Below are 19,691 nucleotides of genomic sequence, written 5' to 3' on the forward strand. Positions count from 1 at the left end.
GCTCTTGTGTTATGACTTGAGGTTTTGTGTCGAGGCATACACACATTTTATCAGACTCTAACCTTCCTGTGATTAGTTTTCGTCGTCCGACTAATTAAAAAGTAGCCCAGTCTATTTCCTTCTGCACGGCCAGCGGAAAGTACTCCTTCTCGCTGGAAGCTATTTAATTTTATGAGGTATTTTTTGCAACTAATTTAGCCATTACCTTATAAGCTCCAAATGTGACCTTTTCTCCATATGCTGGGGAGAGCTAGCTAATCTTTGTGCTATTACCTGATAGCTGTTAGTCATTACCAAATGCTGGAATCTTTTTGGGCCTCAGCCAACGCTTATGCTACCACTATTACAATGCTCAGTCACCATCCACTCTCTGACTCATTTTGACAAGTGACAGGCACCTGCCAACTAGCACAAAGGAACTATTGAGACTCAAGTCAGTAATGTGTGTGTGATTGTCCTCCCGCTGGTCCTGTCTTTCAGTCTCTCGATCATCTCTCATGCCGCCTGCCTTCTTTCCTGAGGCTACCTCTCTCGCTTATTCAGCTCTCACACGTCTAGACAGAACCAGAGAGATTTCATCTCTCACAGCTTGTGCTCTATTCCTACACTTTCCTACCTGTGTTTAAAGGTATAGCTCAACATTTTGTGGGAATGCACCTATTTGCTTTCTTTCCAAGAGTTAGATGAGGAGATCAATATTGATCACATATCTTTGCATTAAAAATACACCTACCAACATCTGTAAAGCTAACTTATTAACATGTAACTTGTTTGTTTAATGCATACACAAAAATGTTTGTATAAGAAACCAACTTGTGGTTTCGGGGGAGTTACTTGCTGGAACTATTTTTTGGTGAACAACAGATGGGTTCAGTGACTGGGCGCAGCTTGTTGTAACAGTATGTACATCAGTAACCAGGTAACGTTGGGCTTTCTCCAGTAAGATGATTTCTTCAATGCCATGTAAACAGGTAGGTAATAAAAAAAAAAAAAAAAAAAAAAGATTTCCCCAGCTAGATAATTATCTCCTGGCGGACGCCCTTTCTTTTAATCAAGTTTCTAATCTGCTCTTTACAACTAAGTCTGTGCAGGAGAAATACTTCAGACAAGTAACAGCAGAGCTGGTGGATGAAAGGACACGTAGTAATTACAAGTGGTGCATCCTTGTATTTAAAGTAATACCAACACAAAGTATCCTCTAGAAGTTTCCCCCCCCGCTGAACTTGTTTGATGAATTGAAACACCTTCATGCCGTGAGGAGAAGCTTTGCTCTGTCAGTCTGTCCTCTCACTGCGTCGTCGATCTGCTCAGTCACAGACACACACAGCAACAAAAATCAAAAGTCAGCGCTAAGCACCGTCAGTTAAATTAAGTAAGAAAAGCAAATTAAGGTCTGTGGTAGGAAAGACATCTCATTACTGACCTGCTGCATGTATACGGTAACCAGGTTACTAGGGTATAACCTGATTCCTCTGGTTTCTTGAGTGCATGTAAACGTCCTGAGTGAGGTCCCTTAAGGGAAGGTGCTTAATTATGCTTACATCACATGTAGGTGCAAACGTAGTGTTTATGGAAAAAGTAAGGCTTGCATACTGACCTCTTTTCCTCATCACAGTGAGGTTACCAGGTTTGGTAGCAGGCACAGCGACCACACCAACTGTGTCTGGCAGCCCACGCTAAAGCCAAAGATGCTGCATAGAAGTACATGACAGATGGAGAAGCAAATTGTAAACCGGATAAGCAAATTGTCGGTGTTTTCACTTATGTTTGTGCACTGATTAAACTAACGAGATACAAAGTGTTAATTGCTGAGCTTTGGAGGTGTTGGAAGCTGTACATTTTTTCACATTGGACAGAACCAGGCTTGATGCTACTCCCTGCTTCCAGCGTTTATTTTGAGCGCTGCTAAACATGTCCCACCTCCATCTCTGCACTTAACACAGACATGAGATTGATATCTTCTTCTTGTCTTCTCATCTTACTCTTGGAAAGAAAGCAAAAAGGCATGTTTTCCAGAATTATTCCTTTAATACCAAAGCTATAAACACACATTGGTGACATATTTTTCATCAGAATTCCTATAAAATGGCAGGTGGGCAATCAGTCACTATACGATCAGTATTCCCCTTGAAACCAAACTAAAGCTGGGCACTGAGACTAAACCACATTACAAGATACCTTCATGGCTCATTGGCGTTTATGCTGGTGAAGTGAAATCATTATGACCAATAAGGTGTGTAATGGATTCCTTCCCAGCAGTCAGTCTGCCTGCCTGACTTCTTAATTGTGGCTGCATGTGTGTTGCAACGTAAATGCGTGCTGTATGTATGTTGAGGGTGAGTGTGTGTTGGGAGCAGAGGATCGCCTCAGGGTGCTGTACAGATTAGAGAAGCTGCCCTCCAACCAGAGGAAGCAGGGATTTAAGTCTCGGTGTGTGTGAGCAAGCATCAAACCTGCTGAAGTGCCCTTGAGCAAGACATTAAATCACCTGTTCTTTAAAGAGAGTCTGATCTTCTGACAGTAGTGAGAGAGAAAAACGAAATTCCCTGCAGCTATCAAGCAATGTGTCGCAAAGAAAATGACTTTCTGAAACGATTATTCAACTAAGCGATTACTTGATGGGCATTTTTAAATTAATCAATTAAACATTTAAGTCATTTATCAAGCAAAAAAATGGTTTGACTGTTGGTCAGACAAAACAAGAAATTGTCGGACCTCATTTTGAGCTTTATTCACAGTTTTCTGACATTTTAAAGAACAAACTATTAATCAATGTATTAAAGAATTCAGAAGATTAATTGATAATTAAAACATTCTTTAGTTGCAGCCCTACTTGTGGATGTGGGCAGCATTTTTCATATGATGCAACAGTGTTGGCTATCAGATGCATATCTGTGAGTAAGTCGAGTTGATTAGTGAGTTTGTGTATGCATGCATGCCCCTACACCTGTTTGTGTGTATTAGCAACCGTCTGGATGTGGCGGCGATGTCGGAGAAGCCATTGGCTCCTGAAAGTAGCTCTTCTCCGCCAGGCCAGGCCATTTAATCAGGTTCTCCACATCCGCCAGCTGTGTCCACACAGCAAACAGCCACTCTGTCCCGCTGGAGAGCTGCAACATCCAGCTGGGGGTGGGGGAGGCCAGTTAGCATTGGGAGATTAGCCCAAGCTGCTGTTGCCCAGACAGAGAGAAGTTGTGTTTGTGTGTTTGTTTGAGAGACAAACAGAGCTTGAGAGATTACAAGAGACATTGAGGTTGGCTGCCGAGAAAGGCATGAAAAGTGCAGTAGTGAGTGTGCCTGTATGTGTATCCCTGCACACATGCACATTTAAATCTGTAGTTTTTGTGTGTGTGTGCGCCTGTGATTTTGTGTACTCGCTCAAGTGTCCAGCTGGCAGAGGGGAGATAGCAGGAGCCTTGAAAATGGTGACGGAGCAGTAAACAGACACACAAACAGCATATCAGTCCCAATGAGGAAAATTGCTGTGCCTTAAAGGATGGTGTGGGTGTGTGCGGGTTACGCTCGCACCCGTGACTCGTGGTCATATATCAAAACAGACAAACCTACACAAGAGGGTAGACGCATGTAGACACACAAGAGAAACACAAGCACACAGGCGTGAGAATTGGGACACACACACACACACACACACACACACACACGGTCTATTAGGAGAATAAAGTGTGATTTACACAGTCCTTGGTTCACGGGCCAACTTTAAAGGTCTTAGCATATTTAGGCCAGAGCAGCTGGATCCCACTGAAATGGACCTGGCCCATCAATCCCCCGCCTGGTGCCCTGAATACAATGGCTGGGCTGGCTGCTTTGGTGAGTGTGATTCTCCCAGTCAGTCAAATTGAAATAAATGAACTGCCAACCCTGACGGCAGGGTAATTGTTCATATGGTAATTGGAATTTGCTGTCGTCGCAACAGCCTCCCATTGCAACTTGTGAAACAATTTCACTGTAAGGAGGGAACAAGAGCGTTTGCATGTCAAAAAAGTGAGATGGGCGATATGCAGAGAAAGAGTTCTCTACACTCTCCCACTTCATGTTTCATCTTTAACAATGCTGTTTGTTTCTGCCTTTCCTTCCCTGGACGGTGGCGGGAAAATAAAGGACGAGGATCCACCCCTCATTTCCGCCTCCTTGTATGGCTCTTAACCCACGTTGTCATGTTTGCCTTGTACACACTTTAGCAGGCCTCTTCAGCACACGAGAGACATGGCACAATTCACTTTAGACCATTAACCCCCACCCCTTCTCCACCCAGCCCCAAGGCTTCCGGGGACATGCAAGTAATTTAATAGCAGATCACTTTTATCAGAGTATAACACTGAATGCGGCTTCAATGTGAAGACACCCCCCACATCAATGTCAGACCCTGGCATCTGTCAAAGCCAGCTCTCCGATAAAGAAAGTGCTGAATATGAATGATCACAGTATGGGGTGATATCCCATTATGTTTTTAGGGTAGGATGTCTGTTTTTTTATTTATTATATCAGGTTCCTTTCCCTATCTGTTTTAATGAGTGAGAGGAGCACTCGTGCTGGTTCGAAACTTGCCAGGTCAGCAGTTGCAGAAGTGTTTGTGTGTGTGTGTGTGTGTGTGTGCTCTAATCATTACACACACACACACACACACACACACACACACACACACACACACACACGTGCCCACACTCTTGTTTTCTCCGTTCTCCTTCCTGATCTCTTGCTTCCTTGCACAGGCACGCTCGTAGACTTCTTCCTGGTGGGTGTTGTCCTAGAAAGGGGGGATGTGGGTGTTGTGTGGCGAGAGGATTGGCCGAGAGGCATGCAGACTGCCATGCTGGGCTTTACTGCCCCTGTGTCAAAGAAACGCAGTGTGTCTGTTTGAAGAGAAGAGTGTCTCTGTGTGGTTGGAGTGGGATTACCTTGTCAGCACTTCAAACTGCGCCGGTGCACATATTGGTGCGTGCACATGTATCTCTAAGCCTATTAATCTGTGTGTGTTTGTGTGCACACCTGCCATTTTTCAATTATCTTTCATTTTCCTCTGCTGAGAGCTTCTTTTCCTGTCCCGACATGCCCTAACTTGTTGAGGGAGGGTGAAAGAGGTGGTACTGTAGTTGTCATAAAAAAGGAGTGTGTGCATGTGTGTAATGACCACCAACAAAGAGACACACCTTCATGTGCTATTTTCAAGCCTGTGCATGCAGTACCTCAGCAGTTTTTCTCTTAATGTTTATTTCAACTCAAACAATAGAAAAAATATAGAGGTGGAAATTACAAATCACTTTGCTGAATCAAATCGTGTCGATCAAGTTCATTCAGTTAGCATCACTGTTCATAAAGTTCTTCAGTGTGTTGCTGTTGGGTTCAGTAGCATACAAAACTAGGCTAATACAAGCACTGTTTATAGCCTAAGTTTTTCTTGTTTGGTTTATTGACAACATTCTAATATATCTATAAAAATACAACATATTAGACTTTGTCAGCAAAAGATGATAAAGTCCTTTTTTCACAAATATATTTCAGACTCTTCTGTTGTGTCAGGCCAGTCTAAAATTTACTCTTAGATTAGTCTGATGCAAGTTAAACCGTTTCACAAAAATAAAGACTGGCTTATCTTAAAGCCAAAGATACAGATAGAAGAAGATGGAATGTTTTCCAAGAATTTATTGCAAATTAGTCCTACTTAGGATAATCTAAGAACTAGACAGCTCAGATAAACAGATAAAGTTTATCTAAAGACTGAATCTTAGTTTGATCATAGTAAAAGTCTTTGGTAACCGGCTTACTGTTGTCCCCGGTGTTTACACAATCCACAAACTTTTAGCATTTAAACGTATGGTATACTAGCCGTATCCAAGGTGGCGCGTGCCATCGTGACGTAATATCCTGCCGGCGCGCCTGGATTTATGGCGCGCGAGCAGAGGTCGCGCACGGCTCTTTTTTTTCAGCGGCACTTGACAATGCGGAAACAGAGTTCGCCGACAACCGGATGCCAGGACTCTCAGAGTGACTGCAAGTCTCTCTTGTAAACTTACTGGGTTAAGATGAGTTCTTTTATGGTGAATGAAAGGCTCGATCCGACGAAGTAGGTCATCGAATCAAATCGAAGCATTGACGGCAATGCTGCTGCCAGTTCTGCTGTTGTTTACTTTTTTCTTCTTTTTCTAGTCCGTAGAAAGAGCAACGTCGGTAGCCTTTGCTCATTAGCGCCACCTCTGTTCAGGAGAAGACTGCAACTAGTGTTGCGACCATCACGCGCGAGTCTAAACAGTTACGTCGATTTCATGACATCACATATGCGCGCGCCAGCTGGGCTGAGGTTACTGTAAAACACGCTTCAGTGTCTGACATTAAGATGTATTATAAAAACTAGAAAGCTGAATGAAATTAATAAATAATTGATCAAATCTTTTCAGGTTGATAGTTCCAGACCCACCTATTTGCTACAGAGTTATCGCAGCATTATCGCTTATTTGGCTTTTTAAAAAGCTTGAAACGAGGAAGTAATAAACATTCAACAACGATGCGTATAGTCACCAGTGAGGGGAGCTCCACTTCTAAAAGTACTGATTCGCTCAGTGATGATGAGGATTCAGTATAGTCAGTTCAGTTAATGATTCTGTGTAAAAATTGTCCTTTTCTTGTAACGTTAAAATGAAGTGTGCAGAGAAATATTTGACATTTCTTTAAAAAAAAAAAAAAAAAAAAAGCTGGCAGTTTTAATTCACCCATTGTGTCTTTCACAGAATCACATTTTTTCAGATGTGCCAGCTTCATTAACACGTGATGTGTTTCATCATTATTTATCCCAAGCCATTGGAGGCTTCATTAGCTGCAGGCTGACGCAGCCTCTAAATTTAGTAGCTTGTTATTTATTCAGAATAGCCACGTGTTGTATGGTATGCCCACTTGCTATGTTCTCTCACAACAGCTTAGAGACATGTTGAGAAACGAGAGGTAGGCTGGTCTGTGGAGGAATAGGCCTCATTCCACCTGTGTCACCCCCACCAGACATCTGCCTCTCCTCAGCTCTTTGAAGCCTCTTTAATTCCAGCGTTCAGGATTAAGCCTATGAAAAAAAGGATGAAAAGTGATAGAGCGACAGAAGGAGACATCCTAGGAGAGAACAGGCTCCTTTGATATATGTTAAGAATTTCTTTTTCTACTGACCCACAATGCAGCATCTGAGGAAAATTGGTGCGACACTTTTTTTTTCAGATCGAGGGCTGGCTATAGGATTTGCATGAGTAGGAAAAGGACTCTTTGAAGTCATGGATGTAAGTGGAACTAGAACTTTCTGAAACCTAAATGAACGCCCGGAGACATTGCCCTTTCATTGTACATTACAGACTGAAAAAGTTGCTTTGTAACAGCATGTTTGATTGGAAGTCAAAGGAATCAAGTAATTTTCTGTTACTGAAACAATTGACATAATCTACCTTTTGTGGGGTCTCTCTGTGCGGTCTGTATCGTGGCCAAGCGAATTTATGGACATATGGATATTACATTTTTTCGGCGGCTCGCACACAATGGAGGTACATTCAGAGAGGCAGTCATGCTTCAATTACTGTCCATATTTACAATCCCATCCAATATTTAGACAGCATGGTATTCTGTGTTGTGTACAAAAACAGAAAAAAAACTAGCAAACAGCTGTTGTTTAATTTCAAACATTTTTTTTAGATGCATAGACATACACTAGGTTTAATTGGTATGTGCAGGAGCTGCTCATAATGCAAAACACTAGATTTTCCTGCCAGGTGTTTCCACAAACACCAAGAAAAAGCACATTAAAGGTCATGTGACATGTCAGACTACCTGAATGTAGCCAAACTGGTTAACCATCCGTCAAATAGCAGCTTGTGGTGAGAAAACACAGTCCGGCTAATGGAGTATACTAAGGTCAATTGACTTAGAAATGTAATAAAATGACTACAAACTGAGAAGTAATTATGATAAACATCTGCATGTATAAACTGTAGCACCTTTCAGAGACAGAAATCAGTAACACATGTGAAAACGGAGAAAAAAAGGACATGTAAAAGATAAAATAATAAAAAAAGGTTTAATTGAGGGAGGTGGTGGAAGGCAATAAATAAGATGTGGGTCAGTGTTACTGACACCTCAACATTCACACCCTCAGTGCACATTTGAAGTGTCAAATAATGAGCACAGAAATGACACATGTCAGTTATCACAAGCAGTGCATTCAAGCATTCACTTTATTGTGGCCTAAATTGATTTTTCTGTGATTCCTGTTCATGCCTCCGAGATTGCCTCACAGAGTTGTTCATTTAAGTCTGTGGTCGTTTTTTTTTCTGTGAACATTTTGCAGTTTTCCACCACTCTTGTCAGTGCAGTTTCATTGTGTTTGTTTATGTTGTCAACATTGTGAGGCTGCAAGAACGTTTTGCAGTTTATGCAGTTTTTGTAACACTTCCTTGAAAACTCAAACATAACAGTGAGTTATTGTGGCACCTGACACGTTTGTAATTGTCATTTAACTTGGTCAGTGGATGTGTCTTTGTTATTGAAGTTTTGTTTCTCTAGAGCTAAAATTGTTGTTTACATGATGTTCCTTTTATTTTGTCCACCCCTGTAGTGTGCATGTTAACTCAAATTACATTTTTCTTTTGTCTGCTCCTCTTAGTTAAATCTTGACAAGACGCTGACTACCCTTCCCTCATAATTAAAGCTGTAAAAACTGCCCACAAACATTTCTGTCCTGAATAAGCAGAGGTTTTATTGCACTATATCAAATTTAATTGACATATTTAAGGCTATGCATTGAAAAGGGCACAATACATTTACATAGTGAAATTGGTTGTGGGACTGGGCAGGGAGGAGAAGGACTGTGGCAGAAAAATAAAATCATCAAATTGAGTAGTCAGCACTTAAATGCTAATGGCAGTTGCCAGTGAAATTAACAAGTTTCCCTCCTGAGTAAATGTCTAATCAGTGGTCTCCCCACTTAGTCTAGTGAGGGAAGGCAGGTTATCATAATAAAACACAGCTTTGGAATGTGACCTCCTGGAAGTTTCATCAGGGGTTTTCAGTTTGACAAATGTGCCTGTGGACTTGACTGGCAAGGTGGAATAAGACGGAGGATACTATTTGAGCTGGAAACCTCATGCAAACATAGACCCACATTTGCTGTGTGGGCAATAGCTGCTTCAAAGCCACCTGCAGTTCCATATTTACCACAGCCTGGGCAAACAGCAGTGAGCGAGGACTCCACAAGCACCTGCTGATAGCCAGTACATGATGCTGTCTGTATTTTACAGAGATATTGCGTGATCATGTTTACCAAGACAACAGTGTACTTCCTGAGCACACAGTGCTTGGAGGTGTTGAAAAAAAAGCAAAGTGCAAATGAAGTTGGAATGGATCCAAGCTTTTTAAATAGGCTTTTATTGTGTTATGGTTTGAGATCTAGCTCTCGGCTTTAATCTTTCTTTACCCCCACACAGAGCAGTTTTATTTTTTCACCAGAGATCATTTCTGATATTAAGTCAATTAAATCCAAAATAACACGCCCTTTTATAGAAGTGGAGCAGGAAGTTGAGTCACAAACAAACAGCTGCACTACACAATTTTAGCATAAGGCATAGTTTGCTTCATATGTACGACTCTGGAAGGGTCAGTATACCTAAATTATATGTATAGTATGGGTTTTATTTGGCCAAGTTTAAAGATATCTGTCTCAGAGATTTCTGTGTCAGAAATGAAAATTTTTCTTTGTGGTCTTAAAAAATTTAAAATCAGCAACACACAACCATAAACGATTACTCTGGGTAATCCACACACTTTGGTGTGAACAGTTTTCGTAGGAACTACTTTTTTACCAAAGAAATAGTCCCAAAGTTAACAGTTCACAGTGGAATCTGTGGATTATTCAGACAAAAAAAAATGTCATGCAACACAATTGGTTTGGGGCGGCTTCCTAAATTTAAGAGACAGATATCTTAAACCATTGCCAAATAAAATCCATTTATCTGCATAGATATATATGCTAAAGAGTCATTGAAAAAACAAATTGTTGTACATTTAGCAAACCAACCCTTTTAAAAGAATTATTTTTATTTTAGAAAATATACTTTACTTCTTATTGACAGAGCAGAAGATCAACATCACTCCCATATCTTTATAGCTATGGTAAATATGAAGCTGGAGAGATGATTAGCTTAGCATAGCAGAAAGACTGTGGGAACAGTGGGAAACATCCGGCTCTAAAGCTTATTAATTAACATATATGTATATATCATGTCATATGTTGTTTCTTTCATCTGTACAAAATTCAAAGTGAAAAGGGGCTAGGTAAATGTCTCCTTACTCTCTGCAAGAAAGCTAAGAAGCGTATGTCCCAAAATGTCAAACTATTCCTTTAAACTCTCGTGATTAGGCCATCTGACTGGTTCGCATGACATTAGATTGTGAGTGTGTTTAGTGTTATATGTTAACCACACACCTACTCTACACTGCAGTCTTGTGTTCATTTATGTGTGCATTAAACTGCATTAATAATGAAACACCTCTACCTTTCTGTTCTCTCCAGAGATGGCAAGCTGGGTCTCCCTCCTCCTCTTTCTCTTCTGCCAGTCAGTCTCACGAGCCCAGGAGGAGGGCAGCAACGTCCCCATCCTGGAGTTCACCACAGAGACCGTCATCAACAATGTGGTCCAGGACCCCCAGACTGGTCGAATCTACCTGGGGGCAGTCAACACCATTTTCCAGCTGGGGCCATCGCTCCACCTGCAGGCTCGTGCCGAGACGGGCCCCAGAGAGGATGCCCGGACCTGTACGCCTCCTGCTTCTGCCTGCCAGGACACAAAGCCCATGCCCAACCTCAACAAGCTTCTGCTGGTCCATCCGTCCAACGGTTCACTCATAGTCTGCGGCAGCCGCTATCGGGGCATCTGCTCCCTCCTAAACCTGACCAATGTGGAACAGCAGCTGTATTACAGTGACAGTAAAGGAGAGAGGACTTACGTGGCTAGCATAGAGGATAACGTGAACGTGGTGGGCGTTATGTCCAACTACTCAAAAGATGGGAACGCCTTCAGTGTGTTTCTTGTTGGGAAGGGCTACGGAAGCCTCGACAGTACAAAACTCATCAGCACACGAATCCTTCAGGACTTCCGTGATTGGGTCGTGTTTGAGAGCATCATTGAGGCATCTACGGTTCAGACGACGCCATTTGTTCCCAAGTACCTGCATGACTTCCGCCTTGCCTTCAAAGATAATGGTTATGTTTATTTCCTCTTTTCAAGGACACTTGATGGTACAGATAATAAAAACCTGACCTTTGTGTCTCGTCTTTGCGAAGACGACCACCATTACTACTCCCACACGGAGCTCCAGTTAAACTGCGGCCAAAATAACCGATACAACAAAGTCCAAGCTGCGTATGTGGCCTCTCCAGGAAAAGAACTTGCGCGGGCCATGACTGAATTAGGTGGGTATGGGAAGGTCGACTACTGGAACAAAGTTCTGTTCATGGTGGCAAGTCCAGATGACGACCCCAGCGACTCCGCTCTCTGCATGTACCCACTCAACTCCATCAATGAGAGACTGGTGGACATCATCAGCGCCTGCTACAGCGACTCGGGGAAAATGTCAGGGGTCCCTGCTGTTGACATCCCTTACTCATCTAAAACTGACGAATTCTGCACATCCAAAATTGCGGCAAGTACTTCTTTTGTGTCAGCTGATTAAAGTTTAAACATTTTTTTTTATTTTGGAATAACAGATGTGAGTGGGATATGTTTTGAAGAATTCCCTTTGCAGTAATCAATAATGCATGGATGTGTCACTTTAATGACTTTTACTTTAATGTTTTAGTGTTTACTTAGCTCTACAGACCCTTTTGTCATTGTTCTGTTTAAAGCTCTCATTCTGTCTCATACACCTTCCCTCCTTCCGTGTCTCTTTATCCAATTCCCTCAACTCATCCAGAATAAAACCATATACTGTAGCTGTGGTGGAAAAAAATCACCATCATCTTTCATACCTTTCAAACCTTTTATGATTCTTCACAAATCTACTGTAGATAAAGTAAAAAATAAATAAATGAAAAATAAAAAATAAATATGACTTTGTAACACCTAATACTGTCCCATCATGAAGAGAGGCATTCTGCTGTTTGAATTCAAACAGTTTCAATTTGACCAGAACAGATTCATGTCTCAAAAACACAAATAGGTGTCACTCTATCAGAAATGGCTGTAATATCAACAATATTTTCATTCAACCATAAATAAAGCAGGCCACTGTTCATCATGTGTGAATATCCCATCAATTAAATATCTCCTGTAGTGCAACACAGAACATAAATGAGTCATTTTCTGCTCAGTGAATATTAACATAAGCTGCTGTAACTCTGTTATCCCAAACTTGCTAATGAGAAAAATGACATCCTAAAACAGGTTTTATTCTTATATTGATTAAAAGAAATGATCAAACAAAACATACTGAAAAGATTTACACCTGTATTTCATCTACACTTGCAAAACGCTGGCCTTCAATGAACACTGGTGGAAAAACCAGTTGAACATATTTGCTGCCCTGTGCTATATAGCTTAGTTAGTAGAGCACCTACCAAACCGCTAAGGGGTTTGATTCCTTCTCAAATTCTTTGGATTAAAGGGTCACAATGTGTCGTCATCCTTTTTGTTCTTCCTTTTCTTTTACAGAAGCATACATTGGCAAACTACAAGTGTGGCGCAGACTTTCTGCCTTCCCCTCTAGCCAGCAAGCCGAAATTTGCCCTAAAGGCAAATGCAGTGTGGACCAGACCTGGCCTTCTGACCGCCGTGGCTGTCGCTGTGGAGAATGATCACACCATCGCCTTCTTGGGGAACACCCAGGGGGAGGTCTTCAAGGTGGAGTTGTCTTCTGATCTGTTACTCGTCTGCTCGACTTTTAGTTTTACCTGAGGGAAGCAGAATGTGGGAATTAAAGACTTTGGGCCCTATCTTACACCCGGCGCAGCGCAGCGCAAAGCCCGACGCAAGTGTCTTTCCTAGTTTAAGACCGACGCAGTTGTCAATTTCCCGTCCAGCGCCCATGTCGTTTACATAGCAAATGCACCTGCGCCCATCTTTGCACCCATGGGCGTGCTGGTCTTACAGGGAGGTGTGTTCAGGTGAATTCTTGCCGTATTGCTATCTTGAGGCAGCGGGAAGTGATCGCACCATTGACCAACAAAAACCTGGTCTAAAGTCAATAGCGCAGCATTTCATTGTTATTTTAATAGCGAATTAGTAAAATGTGCCTAGGCACACACTATGCTTGTTACACACACACAGGGAAGCACAGCAGCACACAAACATGCAAAAGATTACATATAAAAATATTACGGTGCAAATCCGCCATCATAATAGCAATGTGCCATGGTACAAACGCGCCTGGCTTTTAAAGGGAATGGGAGATGATACTCTGTCTCTGATTGGTTTATTGCATGTTACACCCAAAACACACCTATGAATTAATGAAGACACTAAGTACAACACTTTTGAAACATGCGCCTGGCGCACGGACCCTTTTTTCCGCCGTCAAACTAGCAAAAGTGGATTTGGACTCGCCCTAAACGCACTTGCGTCATGCGCTTAACGCTGTGCGCTTAGATCGTTAAAATAGGGTTCTTTATGTCTGACAGTGTTATCTTTTGTTTTCTCTCCAGGTACACCTGGCCACGGAGCCAGACATGTACAGTACGACTCCTGGCGACACCATGGGAGAGAAGGTCAACAAGAACCTTTTCTTTGACCTCAGTCAAAACCACCTTTACATTACCACAGAGAAAAAGGTGTGTATGTCAGGGCCCTTTTGTTACACATATCACATATAACACATGTCTACACAAGGCGTTTAGGCACAGTACTGAGTGTAGGTTACCTGTGTTTTGGCAGAATTCAGAGCTGAAAACACAATCCCTGCAGTCATGTAGCACTTTACATTTGTACATTTATAGTCCTTATTACTGTATGCATATACACCTACTACATTCCCGTTTACATTCAGCGTATTAATTTGCTATAACTGTTCTTTTTTATATATATTTAATGAACATTGTTGGAGGGAGCCTGAGACCCATTTTTATTGACATTGACTGCTTACGTAATTTCCGTGCATTTGATAATAAATAACTTAAAACTAAAACTGAAGAAAGTAGCCTTAAAGCTTTAGTGCGTAACTTTTTTATAATAAAGAACGTTCGTTACATTCAAGCCATTGCCAAATGAGTTGCTACAAAGCTAATTAAGACTATCAGCTCCACACAACTCTCTCCGTATTTGTCAGTATGGCTGTGTTTAGAAATTGGTGTCTTTCGGCAACTTTCGTGCGCAGAAACTCAAGTAAGGATAATTATCTCTTCTGAAGAGTTCATCATGTTTTTTTTTTTTAATCCTCCATGTCGTGTTTGGCTACCTGCGACTGCGTGGAGGAGGGGTGGGGGTGAAGTGCGATCACAGAAGGCTGTATCACATGGACGCGCCGACAGAATTGTTGTCATTACTTAGAATTCGTCATGGGGGAGACAGAAACTACGCACTATAGCTTTAAAGCCTAAAAAATATGCTTTGGGTCGCAGTTACAAGCATACTGTAAAGAGTTAAAACACCAGTATGGTACCTGTGTAGACAGCTGTATGGATTTAAATTGAAGTGTATCTGTTTGTCACATTTCCGTGAGAGACACATTATTATTGTTGTTATTATTATTGATTATTATTAGTATTATTATTATCAGTAGTAGTAGTAGTTGTTGTTGTTGGTGGTGGTGGTAGTAATAGTTGTGGTGGTAGTGGTAGTAGTACCAAAATGTAGAAATAGTCATTACATGTAAAAGTGTCAGCAAATGTCCTTAGGAATCAAAAGTAAGAGTACTCATACAGAATTGTCCTATTCAGAATTTGATATTGTTAAGTATGTTACATTATTGGACTATTATTGCAGATGCATTAACATGTAAGCAGCAGTTTTATGTTGTAGGTGGTTGACGTGGAGCCAAGTCTACAAACTTTAGTTCTTTATTTGTGCATTTAAGAAAATGCACAGGTTGCATAAAAAAACTCTGAGGGCTTGTAAAAAAAAAATAATACTAGTGATACATAAACCAAGGAAGAAAAAATAACTAAAAACAAGGATTTCAATAATATATATTTGCACTGCTTTCATACACGGTATCATAGGGCTGTACTTTATCAAGAGAAGTTGTTTAGGATCTTTAAAATCAGAAATGAGGAGTGACTGCGAAGTGAAGCAGGATAGCTGTTCCATATAAGTGGACCTCTGTACCTAATCGAAAACTTCTGTAGAACTGAATATATAGAAGATCAACAGATCTGGTGTGATAACAATGGTTACAAAGAAACTGAGAGAGGAAATGGGAAGTGAATAGTTACAAAATTGAAATACAAAAGTACTTGTCTGAAGTTTATTGATGTTGAATATGTTTTAATAACTACACTTAATATACGGTTGGGTACTTTAATCTATAACACTATCATATTTTATAAGATAATTGGGTAACACTTTGCTTGGGTCTTTGGTGTTTTTTGCCCCCAACGTCTCCTCCCAGGCAGCGCGGCAATGGTTATGTTTAGGGTTAAGGTTAGCTGCCTGGGAGGCGCCGTTGGAGGCAAAAAACACCATTGAGCCTGTACTTGAAGGTATCTACATAAGAGTGACATGACACTGTCATGAACACATGACACTGTCATGACACATGAACCCTAACCCTAACTCTAACCCTAAACCTAACTTGTCATGACAAAAACCGAATGACACTTAATGACAGAAGCGTTATGTCATAAACGTTTGACTTGTTTATAATATTTATGACACGTTCATGACCGTGTCATTTCACTCTTATGTTCACTCTTCAAGTAAAGTGTAACTGATAATTGTACCATATGTAACCTGATATTAAGACTAAATTGCAATTTCATTTTCCTTCATTCAGTCTATTTGCATTACTGAACAACTCTGAGATGTGATTCAGAGGTCTGGAACAAGACTAGATTATATTAGAGAAATGTTCAAATCCTGCCTACCTCCTCTGAACACCTGGCCAATATGATCATTTTTAAGCACTCAAGCATATGTACAGTAAATGAACATGGCAAAGTCTGTCCACCACTGGGAACAATACACATTTAGTATGTAGACAGAGGGAATTGTTTTAGTAATTGAACATGGGGAGCAGACATGAGACCGTGTGCTGTGACAGGACATGTTTTACTCCCACTCTCCACACCTGCAACAAACCAAAGAGCATTTCTAGCCGTACTTTAAATGCCTCATATTTTGTGCAGTTTCTCCCCTAAGGTGCACTGTTTGATCATATTTCATGTTGTAATGCTCCAGATCACCAAGGTGCCGGTGCAGACATGCCTCCAAAAGAAAGACTGCCAATCATGTGTGGAACTGAGGGACCCTTACTGTGGCTGGTGTGTCCTGGAGGGCAGGTGAAGATCTCTCTCTCTCTCTCTCTCTCTCTCTCTCTCTTAATTTCAAATTTCAATTTCATGTTGCTTTATTGGCATGACAAAAAATACATCTGTCTTGCCAAAGCATAAGAATAAACATACATATAAACAACAACAAGGAGTAAATACATCTGATATAATAATACAAGTAAACAGGATAATTATGGTATAAATGCAGATACTAAACAAATTCTGTTTATGTCCCTCAAAGGGTACTTTGAAACAATAATATAAAAAAAAAAGAATACAAATAAATAAAAGAATCTCACACACACACTTACACTCACACTCACACACTTATAAATGCATGCACACAGCGACAGACTAGCACAAACACCCACATGCAATTCCATCTGTAAAACACAGCGGGGTATTTGTTCAGTGTTTTATTGCAGACACTTTTAGTACCCCTCTGTGTTTATATTCCATCTCCTGTTGTCCGTGCAGCCGTAAGGAATTAAAGCTGTTTGTCAGTCTCATGCAGCGAAGGCAGTCTGTGCAATTTACTCTCATCAGCCTATATTTAACAGGGTATGGAGGGTAAAAGGGGCTGTATGTATCATGTATTTTACAGGGATAAGATCAGGAACAAGAAAAAAGCGGAAATAACAGTTGCCTCCTTTGGAAGTTGTTGATACTCTTATTCAGAAACACTGCACACATTTTACTAAGATTTGAAGCTGCAATGATTTGAAGATGAATCGGTTAGTCGATCTGAAAAAAATCTTCAACTATTTTGATCATCTTTTCAATCATTGATCACAAATCATTTGATGATTCCAGCTTGTCGAATGGGATTTTCTGCTGTTTTTCATAGAGCGTAGTAGAGCTCTTAATCTTCCTCTATAATACCATTCCAATTTGCACTCCGTTTTTTTTTTTAATGCACAAATTCAGCCTATTATTAATATTTACTACACTACTCAGGGAATTTCAGCATTCGATTAGTATTGATTTTTGTATGTACAAAAAGTAGTCAAATATGGCCATCATAACTTCCTGAGCCTAAAGTGACAAATTTCACATTTCACACTGCAAAATCCGATACAAACGAGGGCATTGAGTGTTTTTTATATCTATATAAAACATAATCTTGGAAATCTGCACAGACCATGCTTTAAGTCACTTGGGCATGAGGTTGTTATTTACAGAAGCACATTAAAAATCTGTAAGAGTCCATAGGCTTTGTTTCTTTGAGGCTATGTAAACATGTTTAGGGGTTGTGGATGGGATGAGATGGGATGCTGATAGGAGTTGTTTATCCTTTGTCTGAAGGTGTACCAGGAGGTCTGAGTGCCGACGGGCGGAAGAGAAGAATGGCTGGCTGTGGAGCCCCAGGCAGCATTGTGTCAAGATCGTCTCCTTCTATCCCCCGAACCTTTCCTGTAAAAAGACTCAAAAGGTACAGCGTTGCTTCCCTACTCACTAGCTCCTTTTGTTCTCTGCTTCTCTTTCTGTCTCTCTCACTCTGCGGAACACAACCCCTTTTACATGCACGTCCTGAGTAATAAACTGTATCCATTGTGAATCGGAGACCCTGGGCTCTAGGTCTTCCTGCCTCTGTATTGATCGATCCAGAAAACTCCAAACTGGCTTATTATAACCGACCTGGTTGACTGTTCTCACAGCCTGAAGATGGAGAGCCTCTCTTGTGCACTTTCTCTCTCAAGCTGCTCCTTTTTCATTTCTGGCTACTTTCCTGTCCCTCTCTTTCTGACTCACTTTTGTATATCCACCAACATCAATCAACCAATCTCCAGGCTTTAAACGGAAACAGCTTCTGTATGGTAACTTTACAGTTACACAGATATGTTTGAATTATACACAGAGCAGTGAAATTAATTCAATATGAAGTGATATTACTAAGCCTATAATCCTTTCTCTGAAAAACTCAAATTCAGGCGCGCCTGGATAGCTCACCTGGTTGAGCGTGCGCCCCATGTACTAAGGATCAGTTCTTACCGCAGCGGCCCAGGGTTCGATTCCGACCTGTGGCCCTTTGCTGCAATCAAACTCATTCCCCCACTCTCTCCTCTTTCATGTCTCCAACTTTCCTCTCAAATAAAGGCCTAAAATGCCCCCAAAAATAATCTTAGCCACTCCAAGCCACATCCTTTACATATTATTTTGTATTCAGGTGAAGATCAACATCCCCTCCCTTCCTGCAATTGGGCTTGCTGACCGTCTGCGCTGCTCCATCAAGTCTTTCAATAGTGAGGGCATCATGTCTGACTCTGGTCAGGTCTCCTGCGATCTCCCCAACCCTTCGCTTATACCACATACACCTGAGGACCAAGGTATGGCCATTAAAATTAACCTACATCCTCTTTCAGGGCAAATGTCTGTTGTTCTCCATTATAATCAAGGTTGAGTCTTAGATTTCCAAAATCGTTTTAAGAGATTTAATATTTTAGTTTATACTGTTTGGTACACACATGTCCCTCTCAGGCTTAATTGTGCAATCAGTCTCGGCTGTACTTTATGTTTTGTTTTACTAATGAGCAAAGGCATTCACGCTAACATGCTAAACTGAAATGGTGAACATTAACTGCTAAACATCAGCCTGTGAGCATTGTCATTGTGAACATGTTAGCATTTAGCTCAAAGTACTGCTGTGCGTAAGTACAGCTTTACAGAGCCGTAGACTGTAGACTCTAAGTCTTGTTAAATTAATGCATTAATACATAATGAGTATAAAGGTATTTGAGGTCATGCTTTGTCACAAATTATTTAAAGATCATGTCTTGTGTGTCAGAATGTGTCGGCCTTCCTGTGTTGTTTTGTCCCATCATGAACTGTGGAAGTCTTGAATATTTAAAATAATTCCTCTTTCATAGATGTGTAAAACTCATATCCCACCAACAGCGAGGGCAGAGCATTTTAACCCGCCCTGTGCTGTGTCCTTAGACTTTGTGGCCGTGGCGTTCAGAATTTTCGTCAACGAGACTGTGGAGCTTGCTACGCGGGAGTTCAAGTTCTACAACTGTGCTGCCACAGTGAGGAAATCTGAAAACACACCGTGAGTCTGACTCTTAATCTATCAGTTCTGCTCCGTCACTCACTGAAAATACACAGTGACACTGAACACAGCATCAACTGACATCCTTGATGTAAATGTATCACCGTGCATGAACAGATCAAGGCTCTGTTTGTAAATTGTGATGCATGGCAATTTTGAATGCACCTCTTGCATTTTCTCTCC

The 19,691-nt window shown here is 41.1% G+C and overlaps 1 protein-coding gene across 2 annotated transcripts in view; it reads left to right on the plus strand.

Moving 5' to 3' along the window:
- plxnb2b (plexin b2b) overlaps nucleotides 1–19,691 on the plus strand; it is a 131,646-nt gene that overhangs the window by 66,405 nt on the left and 45,550 nt on the right. For both annotated transcript variants that reach the window (XM_031283361.2, XM_036002871.1), the window contains 7 exons: nucleotides 10,553–11,682; nucleotides 12,690–12,878; nucleotides 13,679–13,804; nucleotides 16,368–16,468; nucleotides 17,765–17,891; nucleotides 18,627–18,786; nucleotides 19,397–19,508. In XM_031283361.2, the coding sequence (XP_031139221.1) occupies nucleotides 10,555–11,682; nucleotides 12,690–12,878; nucleotides 13,679–13,804; nucleotides 16,368–16,468; nucleotides 17,765–17,891; nucleotides 18,627–18,786; nucleotides 19,397–19,508 (1,943 nt within the window). In that variant the 5' untranslated portion in view covers nucleotides 10,553–10,554. The remainder of the gene's footprint in view (nucleotides 1–10,552; nucleotides 11,683–12,689; nucleotides 12,879–13,678; nucleotides 13,805–16,367; nucleotides 16,469–17,764; nucleotides 17,892–18,626; nucleotides 18,787–19,396; nucleotides 19,509–19,691) is intronic.

The sequence above is a fragment of the Sander lucioperca genome, chromosome 7, assembly GCF_008315115.2.
Source record: "Sander lucioperca isolate FBNREF2018 chromosome 7, SLUC_FBN_1.2, whole genome shotgun sequence".
Taxonomy (NCBI): domain Eukaryota; kingdom Metazoa; phylum Chordata; class Actinopteri; order Perciformes; family Percidae; genus Sander; species Sander lucioperca.